This window comes from Pelodiscus sinensis, chromosome 2 (assembly GCF_052426305.1).
Source record: "Pelodiscus sinensis isolate ZL-2025 chromosome 2, ASM5242630v1, whole genome shotgun sequence".
In the NCBI taxonomy this organism is placed as follows: domain Eukaryota; kingdom Metazoa; phylum Chordata; order Testudines; family Trionychidae; genus Pelodiscus; species Pelodiscus sinensis.
Window position 1 is genome coordinate 94,755,522 of NC_143053.1, and position 25,699 is coordinate 94,781,220.

The window sequence follows — 25,699 nt, forward strand, 5'->3', positions numbered from 1 at the left end:
TGATTTTTGGGGAAGATGCTTATATCTAGAGACAAACGGTGTCTGTCATTGGCTTGACTTAAACTAGGCCTGATTCTGAGATTTGATGAAAAAGGCAGTGCTTTTTAGAGGATGGGATCTGTTATGGGACAGCAGGGACTTGAGTCTTATTGCAGTCGTGCCAATGACATGTTGTTGGAACCTGGAGCGAGTCAGTTCATCTCTTTGTGCTTTAGGTTCTCCTCGTGCCTTTTGCCTTGTGTATTTAGATAGATTCTCCTCAAACAGCCTATCATCTCCAGGCCTCTCCAAAGAGTTTGCAGGCCAAGATGGCATGTTGTAGTTGGCAGCACTGTGTGGCCGGGCAGCTCCCAGCCAAGGCAGTGAGTGAGCAGTTGGGTGGGCAGGCGCTGGGATATTCAGGGCCCAAGGCCAGTCCTAATCATCTCCTATTATTTGTTTGAACAACATCCAGGATAAGTGGGCCTTGACTTTTTTTAGAACTTCCAAGTGCTAAAATATAAGTAAAATTATTAATAATGATGACTAATGCTGACAATTAGTAACTTCTAAGTTAACTGGAAATGCAAGTAATTTGTTCTTTTATGGTAGAGGTTCTTTATGCATTTTAAAATTTAATAAATATATAAGAATGTTTTCATTCAAGCTATTAAAAACCCCAAATCTACATGTTATCTATCTCTGTGTAATTTTTGCCTGGCTTCTCATTATGATTGTATAGCTAAAACTACAAGTGAGAAATGATAGGATGGCTGAATTATCTTTCCTGAGAAAATATTTTACACTTTTTCATGAAAACAGGTGCAGTGTAGTGCACAGATGAAAGACCTGGGCTGCTTGTTTTGTTTGTGGGTTGTTTTTTTTTTTTAATCATCATATAAATTAAACGCAGCAGGTGGGAAGCTCCTGCAAAGATTGCAGAAGAGAAAACACTGGTACACTGAAACACATGTTTAAGTCCTGAATTCATCCCGTAATGTAAGCATCTTGAATGGAGTAAAGCATTCTTTTCTTCCCCTGCCTTATCCCTGGGCTGTCATGGCTGTGATGTGGGGCTACTGTGCCATGTTTCTTGGCATTGGAAGCCTTGTGGATGGGGGTGGAGGAAGGGGATCAGGGGTTTGGTTTAAAACAGCAATTCTAAGTGGCAAGGGGAAGCAGCGGGATTGGGCTGAAGCTGGGAGAGAGAGGAAGGGGGAGAGAGGAAGGAGGCAGACAAGATGCAAAGTGGTGTGATGACATCATTCTGTTGTCCTACAGGAATTTTTAATATATAGAGAGATAGTATCATTATTTCTATCAAATCCCCTGTCATAGCTGATAAACAAGGAGCCTTCAGGTGGTGTCAGGAAGGTTAACGTTAGTACGCATAACCCTAGACATCCCTGTATTTACACCCTACACACAGCTGCAATAATATTTACACAAAATATTTCTTTTGACATAAGGAAGCTAAAAATGTGCTGTTTTTTATTAGCATTGTAAAATGCATGTGTGAGCATTATATATGAAGTTACAAATTCCCTCTGTATGATGTTAGTAAAACGTGTTTAAGACCAGAACAACCTAGCCAAGTTAAAGATGACCAAAAGATCTGTCCTAGACAAACTGAAGTGGATTTTCCTCAGTTCGTATATTATCAGTATATAAAGCCACTGAACTAATCACGGGGATTGTCCTGATCACGAACTTGAGAGACAGAGAATTCACACAGCTTCTGCACTTCAGGGAGAGCACGGGAAACCAGACCTCTTATGGGGTGCAGAAAGCCTTCATGACTTGTAAGACAAAGATAACTCTGGATGGTATGAGGAATGAGTTTAGAGACTCCAGCTTTATCTTTAACTATAGAAGACAAATAAATGAAGCAATTTGGTGTCTCTGCTTGGTCCTGGCCAGGCTAGGCAGTAAAAGCTGGCAAGGAGACTGTGAGTAAGAGAAATAGGCTTGAACAAAGACACAGTTTTGCTAGCTTTAGTCTTCTGGTTGTGTTTATGTGCTTGTAACCATTTCTACCTTTATCTCTTTTACTTGGTATCTCTTAATCTTTGCTCTTTGGCTAAAACTTATTTGCTTTCATTATAAAGCATCAGTGTTGTACAAGTTTAGTAAGGTATGTGCTCTTAGACAGCTAACAGGTTGGAGTGTTCTAATGTCAATGAACCTTACACTTCCTCTGTACAGAGAGAGGGACTTGTCCCTGCATTAGGATGTTTTGGGGGTGAATTTGAGGCTTAAGGGCTGGTGGCAAATTATTGGGGTCAGAGCTATGGACCAAAGCTGTACAGCCACAAGACTCCTAGGGTTAAAGACAGGTTGTGACTGAATCTGCTGGTAGCTGGATTGTCCTCCCAACCATCACAGTTTGTTAATACTAATGTTAGCCAGAATTTCTCAGCAGACATTTTGCTATTAACAGTAGCACAAGGTGTTACCATTGATGATAACAGGTTTAAAGGCTGTTATCACTGTACTGCAGTCCTTCTCTATGTGGGTAAACAGTTGATTTTCTATCAAATGACTATTCTGAATGTTTTTAATCCAGGATACTCTGATCAGTAATAGTTCGATAAAGAACAAGTCTCTTATTTTGACGTTTAATTTCTACAGGAAGGGAAACAAAGTATTTTAAGCAAACTAAATTAATAGCCAAAAGAAGTCTGCTTGGAGTTAATTTGAATTTTTCTCACTTCATTTGGTCTGCTAACTGCTGGGCACTAAAATGTTTTTTCCCAGTTTTATGTGTTGCACTAATATTTAATGGTAAGCCCAGGGAGTTTTTCCATCTGTTGTTTGCTAATACCTTAAATATTATTTTTAAAAGGGGACAATTGGATATCTCAGCTGTAGAGTACACTTGAGCTCCAATTCAGATTGCAAGTAACCAGAACAGGAATTAAAAATCTCTAACTCTCTCAGATTTGATGAACAGACGCCGTATTTTCAAGACAGTATATTTTCTCTGGTATTTAGGAGTGTTCATTGTCACTAAGGGCATGTCTAAACTACATCCCTCTTTCAAAAGAGGGATGTAAATTAGATCAAAATTACAAATGAAGCCGGGATTTGAATTTCCCATGCTTCATTTGCATAATGGCGGCCACACATTCTTTTGAAAACGGGTATTTCAAAAAAGAAACCGCAGTCTAGACATGGTTCTTTTGGGGGCAAAAAAAAACCTTTTTTGAAAGATCCTGTACTCCTCAAAAAATGAGGTTTACGGGATCTTTCGAAAAAGGGGTATTTTTTAAAGAACCTCATCTAGACAGCAATTTCACTTTTGAAATACCCGTTTTCGAAAGAATGTGTGGCTGTCATTATGCAAATGAAGCACAGGAAATTCAAATCCCTGTGCAGTTTCGATCTGTCTAATTTGCAGTTTTGATCTAATTTACATCCCTCTTTCAAAAGAGGGATGTAGTGTAGACATAGCTTCAATGTGTTTTCCAGGCACACAGAGCATTTGATCTAGTTGCCTCAAAAGCAAAGGGCAAGCTAATTTGTAAATACCTGGACAAAAATAAGTAAAATAAAGGTGTAAAAACAAAATGTGTCCCCCTCGAATTATGTTCTTTACTATTATTCTGACATTGGTGTTACACCAGTTTTTAAAGTCACTATAATCCAAAATAAGCAACAAGATCTGAACTTTGTTGAATAGTTATACATAGCTGACAGCCTAGATCTCTGCTATCATTTAAAATTGTCACAAAGCCTGTTTAAAAGTAGCGTTTAAGTTAGCAGTTTAACTAAAATTTGCATTGAGCTGAAATTTAGTATTGTAATTCTTGCTCTGAAGTCAATTTTCTCTTTCTTAGTTGAACGGATGTTGTAAATTTGATATAATGTATTTGATATTTTTAATTAAGGTCAAAATTAAATGTTGGTACATAATCTATTAGCTTTTCTTTCTTTTTCTCTACTCTGTTTTCCTATAATTGAAAACCCTTAAAATATAGAAAATCTAATTAAAGGCAAGTCTTAACCCAAGAAAATCCAGATTAAGGCTCAGATACCAACGTCAGGTACCCAGTTATGACTATGTTTAAGGTTCTGCTTGTTATTCTGCACTTGTTAGTATATCCATCACTCAAGTGAATGAACACATACTCTCACATATAGTCCCATGGACTTCAGGGAGACTGCCTGCATGAGTAAATGCTCACTACAAAAGCATTGTGCAGGATAACTCTGCATATTTTCATTTTGAGAAGAAAAGCAACTTCTTTTTTACAGTTATATTAAATAAAGGGGGGGAGGCACCAGTGAAAATGTTGATTCAGTTTTATTGTGAATGCCCCAAAGAGCATTTCTGCTTCAGACTTATTGAAAAACAAACTTAAATTAATCTAAACTTGTTTGTCAAGGACTAGATTTTTCACACCTTTGAATTCAGTGGGACTCTTTAACAGAGTAAGATGCTTCCCAATATCCGTAAGTAGGGCCGAATCTAAGCCTAGTAACTGCTTAGATAAAGAGAACATGTCAAAATAAAACCAAAACAAGTATGAAATCCTGGACCCATTTGAAGTCAATGGGAATTTTGCCATTGAAACCAATGGTGAAAGGGAACAGGGAAATCGTGGTTCCACTTTCTCTGATCAAAACACCAGGGAGGTGCCCCTCCTTTCCTTGGCCTGAGTAAGCAGTGCTCTCCTATGGCTCCTGATTTCCCGGACTAGTGAGGTAAGAACTCTCCTCCTCTTTCAGTATACTGCAAAGGACTTATCAGTGCTAACAAGGCTGATATTGGTGCCAGTTAAACCTCTGGAGATTAAAAATTTTAATGCTAAGAAAATGACAATGTCACACTCACATGATTACTCCCAGCTACACAAATTCCCAGACTTTGCAAAGTTGAAGGAATGTTAGTTGGCAGCTCATTACAAATATTCAGAGAATATGCAAGTACTTAGAGCTGTTTGAATGATCCTGCATAGCTCTCTTTTAGACTAATCCTATGGGCATTTCCTTTATGCTTCTGTAACTTTCTGCAAATTAAAGTATGTAAAAAGAATAGCAGGGCATTCATCATTTTGGCAGTTCCATTGTTTGTTCGTACTCACAGCAACTAAGTGCAGAATTCCTTTTTCCATTTACTTTTGGTGCTTGAACAATGCAATTGATATCAAACGTTACAGTATATAAATTGGAACATTCAGTTGTGTTTCATTAAGTGTCTGCCAGCAGCTGGATAAAATACCTTGCCTTTTTTTTCTGAATCTATAATCAGGACTTGCAGGTCATTAAAGTAAAACCTCATAAAGCTGGAAGTCTAAATAAAGGATACCAGAAATAGGAAACCAACTATATCCAGTAGTACCCAGAAGATTCACATTATTCAGAGTTATTATATTGTATTGGTTCTTTAATCTTATCTGCTATCTTTGCTCCTATTCTTGAAACTTTTTAAAATCTATATACATGAATTTGTTGTTAATGTGCATTTTTCATTGTTTTTTCTAAAACCATTTTATAAAAATGTATAGACATTGAAATATAAGTCTGGACATTTAAATCTCCACATATACTGGCTGTGCCCCCTCCAAGACTTTCTTTATTTTATTTTTTGGGAGGGGGTGTAAAATTTTGTCAGGGACTGGGGCTTAAGCAGTCTAGCCTAGTGATCAGAACGAGAATGAGGTTTGCACAGCAGGGACTGTGGTCACTGAGGAGGAGCTGGAGGAATCAGAAGAGCTAGGTCCCATAAGCAAGCATGGTATCAGGCTGGGGGGTCAGAAAGCAGAGAGCAGAAATAGTACCAGGCTAGAATCAGGAGACATGGGTAAGAGTCAGAATCAGGCTGTGAATATCCTACGTGTAGGGCGCTACCAAATTCGCAGCCATGAAAAGCCTGTCACAGACTATGAAATCTGCTCTCACCCCTTGATACCTGGACTTTTGTGTGCTTTTACCTCACATTATACAGATTCCACGTAGGAGACCAGTGTATCTCATATTGGGAGTCCTAACCCAAAAGAGAGTTGTGGAGAGGTCACAAAGTTATTTTAGCAGAAGGTTGCTGCTGCCTACCGAGCTGGGTGGCTGGAGAGTGGCAGCTGCTGATTGAGGGCCCAGCTCTTAAGGTAGCAATGCAGAAGGAAGGGTGCCTTCAATGCTGGCCAGCAGCTGCCACTCTCCAGTGGCCCAGGTCTGAATGCAGCACTGCTGCCAGCAGTAGCACAGAATTAAGGGAAGTAGCACTGTCACCGGTGTTCACTTAAGCTGTGTGGCTTGGCCACTCAGGACAATGCCGCCCAGCTGGAGTTTCACGTTTTCATTCATTCTGAATGGTTCTGGCTGAGGTATGAGAAGAGGTTAAAGTAACGGGGTGTGCAGTTCTGGCAACAGCTGGCTGAGCTGCACCAAAAGCCAGCAGGGAGCTGTATAAAGAGCTGGCAGGGACCCAGGTTGTGATAGGAGAGTACCTGTAAGAAATTTAAGTTACTTTCACCCTTGAGATTCTCAAAGTTATGGGCAATGTAAAACAAGGGAGAAAGCTGTAAGTTATTTTAAAGGTTACCCAGATGTCACGTATGAAGGGTCTGTATTCATTTAAGGCCTGATTGTGATACTCTTTCTCGCAATGAACATCACCTCAGTGAAACTACATAAGCTGTTAGCAATTTAAGGGCATTTTGAATGTGTAAAAAATGCAACAAAAATGTTTCCCTGTTGAATGCAAGCAACTGTTGGATTTTTAAATAGTTTCATTAATGTGGGCTACCTAGCTCCTTCAACCTTTTTTGGCTGTGTGTCTCCTGAGTGGCAGATGGTTGTTTCAATGAAGTTTTGTGATACTGACTGCTCTTTGGGCTTGTCTTCGTTACATTGTTAGCACCACATATAATATGTGTGCTTCCCCTAATTTGACTCCTGTCCACACATGAACATCTCTGCCTTGAGTTCAGTATTGTTTTTAACTGTAGCTAACTCTTGCAATCAAGAAAAGCATTTAGTAGTTTATATAGATTCCTGAAAGATGCAGCTCTGAACACAATTTTTTAAGTCATGTGCAATATTTCGCTATGAGTTGTGTTTTTCATCCCATTGTCATGACCACTTGTTTTAAGAGAGGGGAAGGAAGGGAACATCTCCAGAAAATCACCCTAAGTTTTTAATTAATTGAAGATGCCTGCAGTTCCGGATTTATGCACAAGCTAAGTAAATTGCTATTATTAGTTGCATCCTTGCCTACGTACCAGTATATGTACAAATATAAAACTTTATTTTTCTATTTTCATTGTCCTTTCTGGTAGATTAATATACCCGTTTTGGTAATGCTTTGGGGCCTCTTAAACTTGATGTAGTTTAGAACTTAAGCATGTCTTAATCCAATCTTGGATAGCTGGAACTTTGAAATGAGGACACTGGAAAAATAGATTCCCACCTTCTGTGTGGCATTTCATAGTATGAAAGTAGGAGAGTCTTGTACCCATTATTTTAACATGTAATGTGATTTCACAGCTGCCACTTTCTGAAACATCCCACTATGGATTTTTGTTTGGTTTATTATTCCTTTTTGCACAAATAATATTGCATATCAGTGACTGCAACAATCATAAGTAAAAGGGAGTGAAAACCAGACTATCCATCCAGGAAATATTTGTATTTTACCATGTTTTCTTCCAAATCAGGGTGAAGGGTTAAACTATTATTTTTATAGAACAAATAGCTCCAAAATATTTCAGTTCAGAAAAGTTAGTGTTTCATTTCAGCATTTTCAATCAAATCAAAATATTCTGATGTTCCCAAATCAAAATATTTAATTTTTTATTTGTTGAACTGCCCTGAAACATTTCATTTTGAAAAATCCATTATTGCCCAGTTCTGAATACAGTGTTCCTAATACAGGCAACATCCTAAACTTCTACCTGCCAAGGAAAGCATTATTCCCAGAGTGTATATTTAAGAACCATTTATTATAGTTAATAAGAAACAATTTTCTGCTAATTAAGACATCTTGAATTGAACTTTGGAGACTTTTGCTGGGACAAAACTTTTTGGATTGAGTACTATATAGAGAAAGAAACTGTAGATTAATGAAAGCAAAGGACTCAGATTTCGAAGACTGGGTGAAGTTGAAAGTGTTTTTTATTGTTCTTGATAAGGATTGGACTGGGGTTTTTTAATCACGTGATTTTAATTTTTAAATTCTTTTGGCTATGTTCCTGAGCGCATGGTGTACATGGAGATTGCATTTTGATATTTGTCAGATAATGTCTGTGATAAGTAACATAACAAGGATGAGAATGTCGACAGCACAAGTATATTGTCTCATCAAGTATGGTCATTTTACTCACAGTGGGCTGTATTGCCAACTTTCAAGCCAGCAAATAAGGCACAGTGCATCGTTACACTGCCCCAGAAGCAAGGGTAGAAATTAAACTGTCACTTAAGGATTCACAATTCGGCGCTGGCTGCTCCCTTACAAAGGGAATTAATCTGCACTAGTTCTTGTATTACTGCCACCATCTTATCTGTGGAGCAGCCAAGGTTCACTGTCTGCCTCTGACTGTCCATTCCTCATACTGGGAGAGGAAGAAGCTGCCTGCCACTATCAGATTTCCTTCCACCCTCTGCAGGGCTGGTCAATGTAAATGTCTGGGCAGGTGAGTAAGAGGTCCCTTTATTTCTCTATGCAGGTGCATAGCTATTTCAAGATTGACCACCCTCTGACCCTAAATTGGTCAAGAAACAATGACTGACTAATGTGAAACTTCAGAGGGGTAGCTGAGTTAGTCTGTAACTGGAAAAACTTAAAAAACAACAAATAGTCTAGTAGCATCTTAAAGACAAACACAACATGTCGATGGTGTCATGAGCTTTTGTGAGTACAACCCACCTCTTCAGATGACTGGAATAATGACTAATTTGAGTTGACATCTGCAGTTAGAGTTTTATATACTTTTTAATTGGTTGTGTTTTCTTAAGAAAATAAAAACATCCTCACACCATTGTTCTTGCATTATATTGATTTATTGATATCACCAGTTTTCCCCTCTGTGTTATGCTAATGTGTACATGTTTTAATGTTTCCATGAATACTTATGAAGACCTTCCATGGAAGTTAAAGGAGCCCCCATCAAGCAAATCTACATATTTGACCTCATTTTGCTACTTTTCTGCATGTGTATTCAAACCGATAACAACAATGCCATCATTTCTTCCTGAACACATACATATATGTGACACAAAGGCATCCCTGTTTCCATAAATGTGCCTACATTTAGGATGAACATAAATGATGTTTGTTTTTAAATAAGATTTCTGTGTACTGCATTAGGATGTCTAATGGGCGAGTCGTCAGATTTCCTGGTTTCTTGGTCACGGACTGATGATATCAAACCAGGGATGCAGGTACAATATGCTTTTCTCTTTCCACTCATCATCAACCCAAATCTCAACCTCTGAGACTGATCATGAATGAAGTGGGTGCTGAAAATGAAATTCAGAGCCTGTTTGCATAGACACTAAAGCATGAACTTCCAGTTTGAAAAAGCATGCTCTCATCGTAATTACTGTACATGCAGTGTGCATTTGATTGGATGATTACTGACAGGCTTTGGCTGCTTGTTTTCTCCATTACCGCCATAATGTTGTTCATCAGTGTCTCAACAGTGTTGTAGGACTTTTATTTGTGAGATTAGAGTCCTGTCATCACCAAGCCTTTGATTTTAGTCATTGTACCATGGGTAAGCTGAGCAGTTTGGGGTTAGAAAATGGAAATGTATTTCATTGTGTATTGTCAACTGTATCATTAGAATAGGTTATTTAATTCTGAGAAATAGCTCAGCAGCTTTTCATTCTTTTTGTGCCTAAATAGAAACACTTTTATTTAATCAAGTATGTGTGAATTTTCTCAATCTCTAGTTCTGCTTCCCCATATATCCGTTTCTGAAGAACCTTGTTTTCTTTTAACCACATCCTATATTGCTGAAGACAACCTGAAGTTAATTAATGGCTTCCGGTGAGGATAAACACCGTGTGCTCTGGATACCTTTGTCTGAGTTTCACTTATAATTTAGCTGCCTTGAATTTCACCACTGATGTTGAGAAAGTCTGAAGTGTAACCACGGGAGCTTTCTCTCCCAGGGTAGGGGGTTTCTGTGGTGCCTCAGAAACAACATAATGACTAGTATGCCATTTTTCTCCTTGCAGCCAGCGTAGGGAGTACTTTCCAAGGAACGGGAAATTCTCTATACTGCAGTGATCCCTGGATAATGCTTCAGTCTGTTAGTCATCAGGTTCCAATAATTTGTGTGGGAGGGCTGGACTCGCACAAATATACAAGTGTAAAGGTGGCTTAATGATACTTTTCTGTATATGCCAACTACCCACATGATTCTCATCCAAAGCTAAAGATCCATAATTTCTGCAGTGTTTACAGGATGTTAAAATCTGAAATGGGAAAAGTATTTAAGCAGTCATCCTCTATGAAGTGATTCTCCTCTTTACACTCATGTAAATCAGGAGTAACTCCATTAACATGAATGCAATTCCACCAACCTAATGCTGTTGTGGAAGAAGTAAAATATTGATGCCATTATCTACAGTACTGTCATGTCTGTAGATTGCTTACTCCTCTTGCTTAATAGTTCAAGTCGTAAAAGATATAGGATTTTGTGACTCAAACAGATCAGAGAAGAAACTGTTGTTATTCATAGAGAAGGGGTCAGCTCTTAGCTGATACAGATCAACGTAGCCCATTTGGGGCAGGTCTACACAGCAAGGCTAAACTCAAAATATGATACGCAATTTGAGCTACATTAATTGCGTAGCTTAAATTGAAATAGCTTACTTCAACTTTTGGTGCTGTCTACACAGCAGTTATTTTGAGATAGAGCACTCTTCCCCTGACTTGAAGAATGAGAGTTACAGGTGTCAAAGTAATCAGTCCTCCAGCTCAACATTATTTTGACATTATGTCAAAATAACTGCTTGTGTGTAGACACGGACTATGCTGCTGTGTAGATATAGTCTGGATTGAAAGAATTGATGGAGATTTACACCAACTAAGAACCTGTCCCTTTTATGATAAACCATCTTCATATATTTTTTCAACATTAGTAGCATTTGCTATTACTGATCATTTGTTCAATGAAATACAATGAAATGAAATTTGTTGACCAAAGTTGATCTTTATTTTCATAGTCTCAGAGGGCTGGCCATGTTAGTCTATAACTTTAAAAACAACAAGTAGTCCTGTGGCACCTTATGATACTATACATATATGTTTGTTAGTCTTGCGCGTTCATGGGCACTAATCAAGATCATCTCATCTGAAGAAGTGGATTATGCCCATGAACGCTCAAGATATTATACATATATGTTTGTTAGTCTCTAAGATGCCACAGAACTCCTTGTTGTTTTGTTTTTAAAGTTGTTTTTATTTTGATAGGTATGTGTTCCTTTGTATGATTTTTATATACAGATTTAGATGCCTTTTTCCTGATAAGGATGTATTCTTTTGACTGCTTAGGGTGACAGAACCCTTAAATGAAGGAGAATGAGTTTTAAATATTGCAGCAACAGCGTAACCAATGAACTCACTGCGACACCACTGAACATCACAGAAATATGGAAACGACCCTTTTCCCACTACAGTTACCCACGTGAAAATGCCCCAAACCCAAAGGCTATGTCTACACTCATGGCTTCTTGCGCAAGTATGGCCATTCTTGTGCAAGAATCTGCAGAGCATCCACACTGCCCGCCTGCTCTTGCGCAAGGAAATTTACAGTACCTCATGGTAAGAGAGGGCTCCTTGCGCAAGAGCTATGCTCTTTTTTTATCAGGTGTAAGCCCTCTTGCGCAGGTGTTCTTGCGCAAGAGGGCAGTGTGGATGCTCAGCAGGGATTTCTTGCGCAAGAAAGCCCTATGGCTAAAATGGCCATCAGAGCTTTCTTGCGCAAGAGGGTGTCTACACTGCCAAGGGAGCTCTTGCGCAAAAGCACATCGCGTACATGGCAGTGTGAACGTTTTCTTGCACAAGACTTCTTGCACAAGTATCCTGCGCAAAAAACCACCGGTGTAGACATAGCCAAAATGTTTTCATTTAAGTTAATACCCACAGAGTGTCAGTAAAGCAATATTCAGTTGTAGGCAGTTGGGACTGATGATTCCCTTATTCCCATGAACACAGCTTTAGTCAGTAGGATATCTAAGGCTTGTACTGCCCTGCTGCTGCATTTTTTCCCATCCAGAAGTGATAGACAGAGCTTGCTTTGGTTCATGTCTATGCTGACCCTAGATGAGTAAACAGATGTCACTATTAAAGGTGAAATATGACTCACCTTCTAACCATTCACACAGCATTCCCCGTTTTCAGAGACACAAGGGGCGAGTGGCCAAATACACAAATGCCATTGTATCTCTCATGTAGCAGCAGAGTGCTATCCTTAGACAACCAAACAGGAAAACTCACACAAACTGAATATGGATTTGCAGCTGCTTGAAATGAGTATGTGAAACCATGCTTTGAGAGATATCATTTGCCTCTCTTCTTTGGTAGAAGTTTCTGAAAGTAAGTGCAGAATATATTTTATTAGTATATAAGTGAGGGTGTATATGTTTGTTTTCTTCCTCCCCCAAAAATGTTTTCAAGAGCGACATTATTAATTGTCAAGGTTTTTTCCAATATTGAGCTTTTGCCAAGATTGTTAACAACAAGCAGAGCATATAGCTAAGGGATGTTTATTAGTCATCCCCCAAATACTTCACAACCCAGTTATTATCCTACTCTCTTAGCCCACGCAAAGAACAAAACAAAATCATAGAATGCAGAACAAAGTAAAAAGTGACTCGAAGGTTGGATGCACATGATGAAACCTTCCCTATATAATTAATCGAACAAATACACAAATATTGTCATGTATTAATTCCAGGTTCATTGGTGTAACACATACATTTTTTCCATGTGTACTAAGGCTGTGTCTGCACTTGGGGCTAAGGATGCAGTTCCCAGTTTGTGTAGATATACTTGTGCTAGCTCTCATCATGTTAATACACTAAAAATAGTAGTGTAGCCACGGTAGCATGGGCAGCAATGCTTGGTGGCATGGGCTAGCCATCCTGAGTATATACCTTTGGAATTGGGACAGATCTATATTCGGATTGGCTAGCCTGTTCTGCCTATCACCTCTGCCTACTATTTTTGGAGAGCTAACGTGAGCCTATCTACACAGGCTGGGAATCAACCTCCAAGTCCAAATGCACACATAGCTTAGACTTCCCATACTCTATATTTTCAAAATATCTCCTTCAAGAAATGTCATGAGTAAGATTAAGCAGGCATTCTGGTGGTGCACTATATTTTCATGTTCTTAATTATTCTATCTGCCATCTTAATCCAACTTACATCCAAATTGCCCTCCTCAATTAAAAGGTGTTCAGAACCAAAGTATTATTTCATGGACAGTAGGATTAGCTGTAAAGTCCCCAACCCCTCTTCCAAATGTTGGGTTTTTTTTATTTCAGAGTCCCAAAGCATGCTGATAATATTACTTACATAATTTGACATCCCCAACAAAACTTTGTAGGTGGCACACCGAATCTACCATTTTCTGTGGTGTTTATTTTATAGTATATACCTTTTTAAAATCTCATGTCTCTGCCTATTTTCATTCTCCTGCTCAATTTCATTTTTTACTGGCCATAAGTGCCCATTACTCATGCTTTTTAAAAAATATAGCTACTTGGCAAGCACTATTATTTTTCTTCATAAGGTGGCATGATCAAATGAGGGCCAGTTCCTCAGTTATTCTAAATTGGTGTGACTCATTAAATAACCTAATAGCAGTAACATTTCCTATATTTGCAGATAGATTTCTGTTTTGCTTGGAATGCGTGTCATGCAGTACTTTGAAACTAAATTGATAATTTGGCAATGCAGCTAAACAGAGAGTTCTGTCACTTGCAAAGTATTTGTTACATACTTAGTGCCGTGTGTTATGAAGCTGCAAAGATCACATTTCCTGCCCCGCTGTACTCAGGAGTCTGATTTTTAGTGGCAAAACACACAGCTTCAGTCACAATGATTATAAGCAAGTGTCCTGATCTGGATGCACAGAGTGAGAGAGCATTACAATAACTTGGCACCTTTTAAGTGTTAATATTTGAAACATAAGTACCTCTGACAGGCCTTTGCCATTACAAAGATAAACAGTGAAGCCGTCATACTCTTTAGGTAGGATTTCTTCTGAGTATCATTGTGATAAAGAATATAGAAGCAGGGAAGAAAGTCCATTCTGTAGAATAATATTACTGAGCATCATTATGCTTAGTTGGTTGCGTGTTTTCATTTGAAGATTTAAAATGTGTATTGACTTGCTTTTTACAGAAAGAATACTCAGTGCAAAGATAGAATACAAATCAGAGATGTAACAGGCTTTTGTTTTAAAAATTATCATGGTAGTTTGTGCTTCCATTGATATATAGAGTAAGTTTAAGTTTTAAAACTTCCTAGTTGCTGCCTTTTTTTAACCCTAGCGTACTGGTATAACAGGAAAATGGTACAGACTGAAGATGCAATTAGTTACTACCTCAGGCTGTTTATGAGAACTGAGCTGTTCAGCTGGAAGGGGTTCTGCCTAGGGATACCAAGACTTCAGGTTGAATTATTTATCAAGATTGGTAGCAAATATTAAGAATTTTTCAATAAGGGTATGAAAGATAATTTGTAAAACCAAACCTTCTGTAAAACCAGATAATTTGTAAAACCAGATCCCAAGCTATTGTATATCAGTTGTTGGCGTATGTTGTTGGCGTATGATGTTTCACATCAGCTATGGGTCTGTCCCTACAAATTCACTAAGGGCCTGATCCTACAAACAGAATAAGACCTAGATCTTCAAAGATATTTAGGCACCAAGCTCCATTGAAATCAGTATCAATGGTATTTGAAGGTGCTCAATACTTTGCAGGAGGCTCTCACCCTTCACAGGATTGGGCTGGCAGAGGGAGATGTCAAATCAGCCTTTCAAAAGTGCTGATTGTTCCGAGAACCCCCTGCTTTTAAGCATTTTTGTTTGTATGTGCAAGCTGTTGCCTTTAAAACCTAGAACATACTATTCAAAACCTTTATGAACAACCCAGTGTTCAATTTTTGGGACAGTATAGTTTTCTTCCATCCCATTAACCTTTCGAAAAAATCTCTTGCCACTAGTTTCTTTCCCCAATATGCTTAACCAGATGAAGTTGTTGTCTGAAAGAATGTGCTATAAAATAAAATCATTGTACAGGTACAGAATAATTGTCAGGTTTTGCACTCTGGGAGGTGCATGGTTCCCATGGAAATTATTGGAACTTCTTGCTCAACTCCAAAGATAAAATTTTGCCCAATGAGAAGTAGGAAATGTATATAACTAATTCCTGTTTATCTTTGTCATCTTTGTTTTCTCTTATCCTGTGTTTGAGACTTGGTGAAAGTCTACTGAAAATATTAGTCATTAACCAACACAGACATTAAATAATTTTATGCGAATGCATTACCATACAAAGACCTTTTGTGTGAGAGTTCCTCAGGAAAACTTTTTACTATAAATACCTTCCTAAATATGAAATTGCGGTTCCATAATTTTCAGGAACATTTCTCCTTGCTTTCAAAAGACTAAGGAAATTGGCAGTAATTGAAAAGTTTGACAGCTTTCAGTTCCTTCCTGTAAAGATGAATTTTCCAAAAGCAAGTAATCAGTCTTGCTTCCATACTCAATAATAACCCATTTGTAGAGTTTGTGTCTTCTGAGCCCTTAAGATTATTTCCATGGCTAAGAAGAACAAGTTTTTTTTAGTTCTGGCCTTTAGTGCAGCTTGTCTGTTCTTACGGCCCTACAGGTCTGAATGACTTTCCAAGGGTAATGTTTGCTTGTCACATCTTTAGAAAACCATGAGCTGGCAACACACACCAGGAATTAAACAGTCATCAATAATATTTATAGAAAGTCTGAGGAACTAATAAGCTCCATTTCTAAAGTATATTATAATCTTTTACCTATAAAACAGCTCATTGAATTCATAGCAGACAATTGGGTGACGGTGACAGCTTCAGTATTTTTTATGAATATAATGACTTTCATAAACAATTAAGACATTTTTACTCTTTCAAAGGTAGCTTAATACCTAAACTGATAGTCTCCTGTGTGACACTGATATGTTTTATAGAATTATTTTCCCATGATACATACATATAACTAACTAACTTCTCACATTATATTTGGCAAGAACTATATTTTCATCATTTTCTTTTCCTATTTGCTAAAATGAGGAAGGCAAAACATTGAGTAATAGCCTTTAATCTAATATGTTCACCTCTTTGATTCCATCCATATACTTTATCACTAGACTTCTTTCCGGAACAATCTTGGACCATTTTTAGGTCAGTGTTTAGTCTTTTTTTTAATTAGTCCATTGTTATGAAAACAGCTTTGTTCTTTTCAAGAGCATATTTAAGAAGCCAAGGAAGTGGAACTTTAATATCAGACAAAAATAACCAGGGGTGTTTAGGCCAAATTTACCTTATTGATTATTTCAGAAAAGATTAGCATATACAATAAGATATTTACTAATCAGCAGGGCCGGTCCTAACCAATTGGCAACCCCAGGCAACTGCCTAGTTCTCCCATACGTTTGCCAGATGGTTTCAAAAAAAATACCGGACAAAAATTTATCAAGCAAAAAAAGAAAAAAATCACTGGGGAAAATTTGTCAGGAAAAAAAAAGTTTTAATATTAATTTGTTTTTGTTTTCACAAATGTTAATAACCTTTAATTTTGCAGAGAAAATAAGTTTATTTGTATAATAAGTTAAAAATTATAAGTAACTTTCAGTAATGAAAAAGATGCTTGAAATGAGTTTCAGAATACACCATCAATTCTTAGGATGCATTATCCTATGACATAATATGATTATTTCCTGTTAGGGTCACTATAGTAAACAGAATTATATTTGATCACATGTAAGCTGAAAAATATGAGTATGAATGTGTATTGCAAATAAATGTAGGAACATGGGACAATAATAGGTTTTGGACTCTGGTAAAGACATTTTACTCAGCATATTCAGCTACTTTGTCAGAGTAATATAAACTACAAAGATGAAGGGCTCAGAGGAAACCCAGAAATACTAATGTTCAGATGCTGACAGCATTGGTTTTAATGATTTGGGGGGGAGTTGCAAATCAAGTATGCTTTTGTTGAATATGTCTTTAAAAATTGGTGTATTATTTCAATGTATGGGAAATTGTGTCATGCTAAAAATAGTGAAATTGCAGTGAAATATAATATACCCTTAAGTGTCATGAAATCATAATCCAATATCAGTATGTCTGAGGTTTTGGTCATAAATGTTAAGTAACTGTGCTGATATTTGGCTAGGTGATAAAAACTTAGCTGTGAAATGACTGAAACAGATCTTTAGAGTAGAGGCACCCAAACTTGGTGTTTCCAAAGGCTTCATAGCAACACAGAACAGCCATGGACCACATTAAAGAACTTTGTGAGCTACAGTTATTAATATTTGTATGTTGCAACATTTCATGGCGTGCTGTACAGAAATGCCTTGAAGAGATTATTCTCTCCATAGAATACCTGCAGTTTCTTTACAAAATACAAAACGTGGCAGAGAAAAATAGAAATCTTACATTTTCTGCAGCTTTACCAGCTTGTACTTTGATCCTATCAGATCTTACAAGTTAATTAGGGTCAGACTGGTCTGTATTTTGACAGGAGGCCTCCGTAGTATATACTCAAGTGCTGCAAGAAATGCTATTGGAAACTGAATATAAAGCATTCTTGAACTTGGTAGTAAACCATCATGCAACCTTATCTGATATGTTCATAAAAAAATTACAAGAGATGAGTTAACATTAGCATCCTAACAAAATTGCAGTCCAACTATTTATATTCTGTCCCTACAATTAATTAGATAGATGTATAGAGATGGGCCGCATTTCAGATTTGTATGCATTTTTGTTAGTTTGGAGGTCAGTTTACCACAGACTCCTTTGCACTGTCTTGCATTGGTTTACATCAAGACCACGTTGGATATTACATCCAGCAAAAGTGCCTTTTTCCCAGTGATGGAAAATGGGAATATAGTTTTACATTAATGTGGGCAATGTTTTGAATTAGCTTATTATAGTATTTTGTTAATGCTAGGAATGGGTGGGTTTGGGGGTTTCTGGGTTGTTCGGTTTTGAGGTTTTTTGGTTTGTTCTATGAAACATTTTCTTTAGTGATGTTAAGCCTGAAGTTTGTTGCTTCTGATTTTGTTCAACTTCCTCTCCCTCTGCCCCTTAATCTATAATTAATAATAAGTAATGATAAATAATAGACTATTACTTTGCTTTTTTGTGTTCTTAAATTTCCCCTTTATTTGTAAGTATAAAATACTCCAAACTCTACAGGACATGTATCTAAACAGATTCATTGAATTTGAATTTGTGCCAAAACCAAACTAATAATGCTTGATCCCATTGCTAGATATTATATTTTTCTTTCTTCACTTAATTATTGTGTAATGTTACTACACACTGTTAAAACAGCTGCCTTGTTTTACTCTGTAGATGATTACATTTCAGTGGTGGATAAATCGATTCATATATGTAATTTGTTGCAGAGTGTTTCCAGATCTTTTATTATTCCCATGAAAAGAACTTAATTGGAAAAATGCTTTGCCATAATATAATGTTTTACGCCCCTTTCCTGTTTACATTTGTTATAGTTTGTTTAACACTAATTAGGAATGTGGCACCATGTTTCCAGTGGAGTATTATTTTGTACTCTATCTGGTAATAAGTTGCCCTAGTAGTACAATTAATTCCACAAGTACACAAATGAGTTTTAGGTTGTGATTCAAAAAGTGATAGAGATGTAGTCATCTGTCAGCACTGAATGTCTTTTTTGGACTTAACTTGGTTGACACTTGGGTTATCTACTTCTTAATATTTAGCTTTAGCCCTTGTGAGAGTTCAAATGGCAAAGCAAAGAAAAATCTTCCCGTTTGCTATTTTTATGTCTCCCTTTCAACATTCAAACCTATGGGATGAGGGCTTCTGCCTATACTTCTCCTGAGGTGGTTGGGCCAATTAGTAAAACATTTGTCCTATGATGTTCCACTTCATTTTGATAGTCGTCTTTGTTGGGCAGGGGGACAAGTAGACAAGTTCAGAGCAGCCATTTTTACAATTGTAAAATGAACTTATAATTTATCTTATAGAATGTAAAACAGACTCTGTAAGTAAGATGAATGCATGCAGTAACTCACAAGCATTTTATAGTCTAAACACATATTTACAAACCTAACAACCAATGTAAAAAAACCAGCAAATAGTTGTGTAGCACTTTAGAGACTAACGACAAATATAGATTATATCATGAGCTTTTGTGGGTACAGCCCACTTCTTCAGCTGAATCTTCTTCAGATGGCTTGTGCCCACGAAAGCTCATGATACCACGTTCCTTTTTCTGTTGGTCTTTAAGGTGCTGCAGGACTATTTGTTGTGTTTTAAGGGTTTTTTTTCTATTGCAGACTAACGCGGCTATCCGTCTGAAACTTTTATTCTTATCTAAGTGTGCTGGTCTGGTTTCCACCTATAGATTTGTAAATTTTCAGCCAGAATTTTCAGACTTGGCAAGAGCTGACACTTTGTTTACCAGTGTCATGCTCTGCTTTTGTTTGGAGGAAAAAATAGGAGAATCAGCTGTCTAGTTGCTTTGGTGGTGTCCCTGGGAAGAGCACACTTTCATCATCATTTTCTTGATTAAGGTTGAAACTCAGGTTAGTATTGTCCAACAAGACTTCCCTGGCCGTTTTCTGATTGAATCAGGGGAACACAGGTTTCATATCCTAATCGCATTTTTCAACCCTGCTCAAGTAAGGGTAGTCTGACTTTTGGTCAACCCTTGGGTCCCTTCTATAATAATAGGTGGCATTTGTGTGTCAAGTATTGTATCTCAGATTAGAAATGAGCTTTCACTACCTGATCTTTAAACCCTTGCTGATTTCAATGGATTTACTCACATGAGTAAAATTTTATGACTAATTCATAATCTCAATCAGGCACCTGGATCTAATTAAGAATTGCCTGTCTCTTTAATCTCCAACACAATGGTCTTTCAAAATCTACTATTCCGCATAGCTTTTCCAGGCAAAGATACTGTTATCCTCCTTTGGAAGATTGCTGAAAAACTGCAGGAAGCTCATTCTTTTATCCTAGAAGGTGCCAGTAACAACCCCAGGGCAGCTCAGAGCCAGGTGGCATATTTCAGCAGAAGCCTACATGGAAGGATGTATTTTTGAGACCATCTGTCCTAAGAGATATCAGAAACAATAATAATAAAAAAAAGTCTGGAAACATTTTTTAAAGAACCAACAACACTACACACACCTAGCAAAACATTTCCCATTTGGTTTCCCTTTGATTTTGTGAAGAGGAATTTGTTTAACTTTTAAATAACTTAGTTGTCCTAATTGTGTTGATGAACTTGAAGAATATGATGATAGCTGACACACTTGTATGTAAATACATATGCAATGGATCTTTGCCATGACCGGACCCGGCAGTATTAGATTGCCCCCTGGTGATTATAATGTTTCTTTGCAGGATAGAATGTGTATTAACTTATAACAGAAAAATATGATCACACTGTTTTACAATGTTTGGAGAGGGGTTTTTTTTATGTTATTTATTCAAAGAAATTATGGTAATGGCTCCATCACAAAGTTAATAATCTTTAGCAGTTTCTCATTATTGCAGTGCATTGCATTGCAGTTATGATTTCTTGACTCTAAAATAGGTCAGGTTATTACTAGGCTTTCATAATGAGGTTGTGATGCTTCAGTTGATGTTGACTATATGATGCTAGCAGTGATAGAAAAAGATTATTTCTTTGCTGTAATCAAGTCACAAGCATTATTTCTCTTTATGATCCAGTCCATAGTTCAACAAATGTAATAGTCCAGTCTCATATTACACTGATATCTTCGTGACACAATACTTTGTGTCAGAGGGTTATTTATTAATATACAACAATTGATGTCTTAACTTTTAACAGAAATCCTAAGGTCTCTTGAAAAGATTCTTAATGACTAGCTTTCTGCTAAATGGGGAAAACAAGTTATAAATTCAAAAGTCTCTAGATCTGATACACTATTTCTAACCTAAATGTGCCGTGATTCTAAATTGTCCTGTTCCTGGGTCCAAAAGAGAGACAGAGGTCGGGAAATAGCAGTGTAGGGAGACAACGGAACTGCACTTCCAAACCTGAAATCTCTGTTAATCTAATGATGCTTGAAATCCCCTATCTGAAATGATTTAACTCCAGTAGTGTAAAACTTGTAAATATATTTGTTTGACGTGACAGACTGTACAAAGGGAGCAACAGCATAGACTTCATACCTAATTAAATAACATATTGAGGAGTTGTTTTTACCTGCATTTGGCTACCGGACAATATTTGTGTGTTGGGAAAGCAGCGCTGTTTTATATTCCTACTTTATTTCTTCTTAAAGCTATAAAGAAGTGTAAAGTACTTCTCGATGGTACTGGAAAAGGTGCCAGCCACTGAGCCAAGACCTATAATCACCCTGTTATTTTGGGCCGGAGGCATATTCTAGAACAATGGGGTTTCTGCTTGACTCTGTCTCAGAGAAGAGAGAAATGAAATGTCAGACCAATTATCTGAGCAGTGGACAGTGTAAGGAAGACTGGCTGCTTTGTGAAGTTATGGCCAGAGTCCCAATTATTGGATTAGGCAGAGTTTGCTGCTCCACTTCACTGTCATGCAGCTATGTACTAGGAACTCGAATACACTTAGAAGTGAATCATGTATGACTGCATCAAAATTGCCAATATGCTTTGGTAAATGAGGTTTTGATTGCAAACAAGCAGTGTCTCTTCTGTGCAATGTATTTTTGTATCAGTTGATGTTGAACTGGTTTTCCCTTCAAAGGTGAGTATTCATTTACCCTTTACAGTTTGGAAGTAACTCAATAAAGAATGTTTGGTTACACTGCTGAAAATCTGGTGTGAGACCAAAATCAGGCATTCAGTGTGAGGAGAGTGTTTGTACATGTCAGAAGTCAGAGAGAAACCTAATGGCAATGACTGTTTCAGTGCTTAAATTCTCTATTTTAAATTAATTTATAAATAACAAAGTTCAGAAAGTCAGAATTTGTCCAAGAGTGAAGAAGTGCAAGCTTGCCTCAAAATTGGCCCTTGTAAACTACAGACTTTGTCTGAATGGTCCAGTATACCAGGAAGTCAGTATAAAAGTGTTACTGTTATCCACTTAAACAATGAATTTTAGCTCATAAATTTAGTATCAAGGTTAAGCATCACAACTACAAATTAATGGATCTTGGTAAACTAAAGGAAACAGGGAAAAATGTGATATCGAAACCATGCTAGGTAGCAGATTTTTCATGTGTCCATCAGTAATGTTCCACTGCATCAAGTTTGTTTGTGTTCTTGATGAACCATAGACACTGAATCTGGTAAAGAGTTTAAACCAGTGGTTTTCAGCCAAGTATACATGTACCCCTGGGGATTCCCAGAGATCTTAGACTGGGTTCATTAACTCATCTGGGTATTTGCATATTTGTACAATAAGCAATAAAAAACACTAGAGAACTCAGTACATGGGGTCTTGCTATAAGTCCAAGATACATTCCAAAAAACTTGAAAATATAGCGAAACAACTTAAAGTGGGGAATTTTTTTCCCGCAGCTGACTTCGATTTAAACAGATTGGGGGGAGCATTTTTCACAACTTAGAGAGGAATGGGAGGACTTATAACGCATCCGTTCCTACAAACATCAATGACTTTAGTGTGGAACTGATGTATATTGGGGTGACTTATAGAGGGGACCCCCTGCACAAACTAAAATATCATACAATGACGTTGTTTATATTGCTCTGTACGCTATCCACTGAAGTTTCAGTGAAATGTTTATATTCTAATTGATGTATAATTATAAGGTAAACATGAGAAAGTGAACAGTATCAGAGCAGTAGCTGTGTTAGTCTGAATCTGCAAGAACAATGAGAAGTCCTGTGGCATCGGATGCATCTGATGAAGTGGGTCTTTGCCAACAAAAGCTTATGCTCCAATAAATCTGTTAGTCTATGAGAAAGTGGAAAATTTTTCAGTTATCATTTGCTGTGACAGTTTTGTATTTTTATGTCTGATTTTGTAAACAAGTAGTTTTCAAGGAGGTGTGACTTGGAGGGCCATAAAACAAATCAGATTCCTGAAAGGGGTACAGTACTCTGAAAATGTTGAAAGCCACTGGTTTAAACCAGCATGAGGATTTTGGCCAAGTATTTTGCAGTAAGATTGTTTGCTAAAAAGCAAAGCAGAATTGGAAATGTGAAGGGCTTGTTTGTCACAGAGTATATACTAATTAGGAATGTGGCACCATGTTTCCAGTGGAGTATTATTTGCTTGGGCCATTCTCATCTAGGTATTTCTTTCCAAATGATGCAACTTGCTGATGTATAAAACAAATACCAGTGAGGCATACACACCAGCACTACAATATAGTTCATTTAAATTCACAAATTTCAGCAGGTGACTAGATTGGCATGAGACTCCAAGACATTCTTCTAAGCTGTGAGACAGGGCACCAGCTGTGATGAATGGAGAAAAGAGACTAAAATGTTTAAAGTAACAACAATTTTCCAGCCAAAATAAAATCACAAAACGCTAGGAAAGAATTTGGATTTACTTAGGATGTATAAAAGAAGAAAACCTTCCAGAGAGGCTCAGTAAGACATATAACATACAATAAAATGGTTAACAGTGTGTGTCAGCTTACTGTCTTCTGTATAGCTCTGTTTATTTTCCTAAAAAATATCTAGTATATATGTTAAAAAAAATCCTTCTTTTTCTCAGCCCCTGCTAAACATAGAGGATTCCATTTTACGAACTTGCAATGCCAGAAGAGTCTTACCACTTCAAAAATCATTTGGATGTTTAAATTACAAAATAAAACTAACCTGATAAAAATGTTCAGAAAAATACCAGACACACAGAAACAATTTAAAACAAAATATACCAGAAAAAGTTTGAATATTAAATATTATAATAGCACTCAGCCTTTAATGCAAAATTCCTAATGTGATAGGCTGACCACTGTAGATACAGCTAAAAAATAAAGTTGGTCAAATAGTTAAATAAAATGGCTTATCCCTCCTTAATAAAAGTGCTGAATTATTTGGGATGTTGTTGTTTGTTATTCAGCAATTTGTAGATTACCTCTGGTTGTTTCTGAAAATGTACACAAATACTGTGACTTAAATGATCAGTTACACAAACCAAACTGGCTTTGAGTCAGTCAAGCACAAACTATTTTCTTTAGAGTGAGATTAAGTACTATACCAAAAAAAGGACTGTGAATATTCATATGCTTAAAATATGGTTGCCAATTTTCTAATGGCACAAACCCAAATACTCTTGCCCGATGTTTCTGTCCTTCCCCTTCTCCAAGGCCATGCCACCCTGTCCCTTATCTGAGACCCTTCACCACTTACATCATCTCCTCTCCTTCCATTGCTCACTCTCTCCCACTCTCACTCACTTCCACAAGGCAGGGGTTGGGCACTGGAGGGAGCGAGGACTCTGACTGTGGGAGCAAGCGATGGGGTGGGGCTGGGGATGAGGAGCTTTTAATGCAGCGGGGGTCTCTGTGCTTTGGCCAGGGAGCTCCAGGTTAGGGGAGAGGGTTGAGAGGGACTTTTAAGTGGAGCTCTGGAAGGCAGTTTGAGCGCAGAAGGGGCTCAGAGCTGGGGCAGAGGATTTGAGGTGCAGGATCTGGCCGGTCAGTATTTATCTTGGGCAGGGGCGGCCCATGGATGCAGGCAACCTCGGCAGTCGCCTAGGGCACCGCGTTCAACAGGGCGCCCAATGATGATGTCACGCCATTGAGGGCTATGGATGCGGTGGTGCCGATCACGCATTCCACCTTGGGCGCCAGCTGCCGGCAGCTCACCTCGAGCCGCTCCTGATCTTGGGCAGTTCCTGGAAGTGACTGGCAAGTGTGGTGCCCAGTCAAGGTGCATTCAGGGGGCTTTGCACACTCTCCCTGCCTGCAGGCACTGTGTCCCTCAGCTCCCGTTGGCCAGTTTCCAGCCAGTAAGTGCTGTAGAGTCAACACTTGGGGCAGAGGCCATGTGAGGTAACTCTCTGGCCACCGTTGTACCTAGGAGCCTGACATGCTTGCTGCTTCCAGGATCTGCATGGAGCTTATACTGTAGTGACCTACTGTAATCTCTCAGATTTCAGTAGTCACTGAGAGATTGATGTTTACTCTGGTAGACTCTGAGCCAATTCAGGAGAGTCATCAACTCTAGCTTAAAGCTATTGCATGTTTAAATACTTTGCTGAATCAGGAATAAAAATCCCAGGGTAAACAATTCATGAACCATCAACAAACTGGAAATGATTTGTCAAAAATATCACACTGTATATACTGGTAGAAAACAGAATTTGATAGCCAATATCTTTGCTAACAAATATTCCAGTGACTTTCTTCACAAGCATTATCACTGTCTTCTACATCATATACATCCCTTTCAATGCATACACTTAGTCCTGGTCTACACTACAAATTTATGTTGGTATAACTGTGTCACTCAGAGCTGTAGAAAATCCACAGTAGCTAAACTGAGCTCTAGGGTAAAAAGTGCTTGGCTGTTGGG

The 25,699-nt window shown here is 37.8% G+C and overlaps 1 protein-coding gene across 3 annotated transcripts in view; it reads left to right on the forward strand.

Moving 5' to 3' along the window:
• DOK6 (docking protein 6) overlaps nucleotides 1-25,699 on the forward strand; it is a 363,863-nt gene that overhangs the window by 313,471 nt on the left and 24,693 nt on the right. The window contains exon 8 of one of the 3 annotated variants that reach the window (XM_014572701.3): nucleotides 9,287-9,360. The exons of the other annotated variants lie outside the window; for them this stretch is intronic. Within the exon in view, the coding sequence (XP_014428187.1) occupies nucleotides 9,287-9,360 (74 nt within the window). The remainder of the gene's footprint in view (nucleotides 1-9,286; nucleotides 9,361-25,699) is intronic. 3 annotated transcript variants of the gene reach the window in all.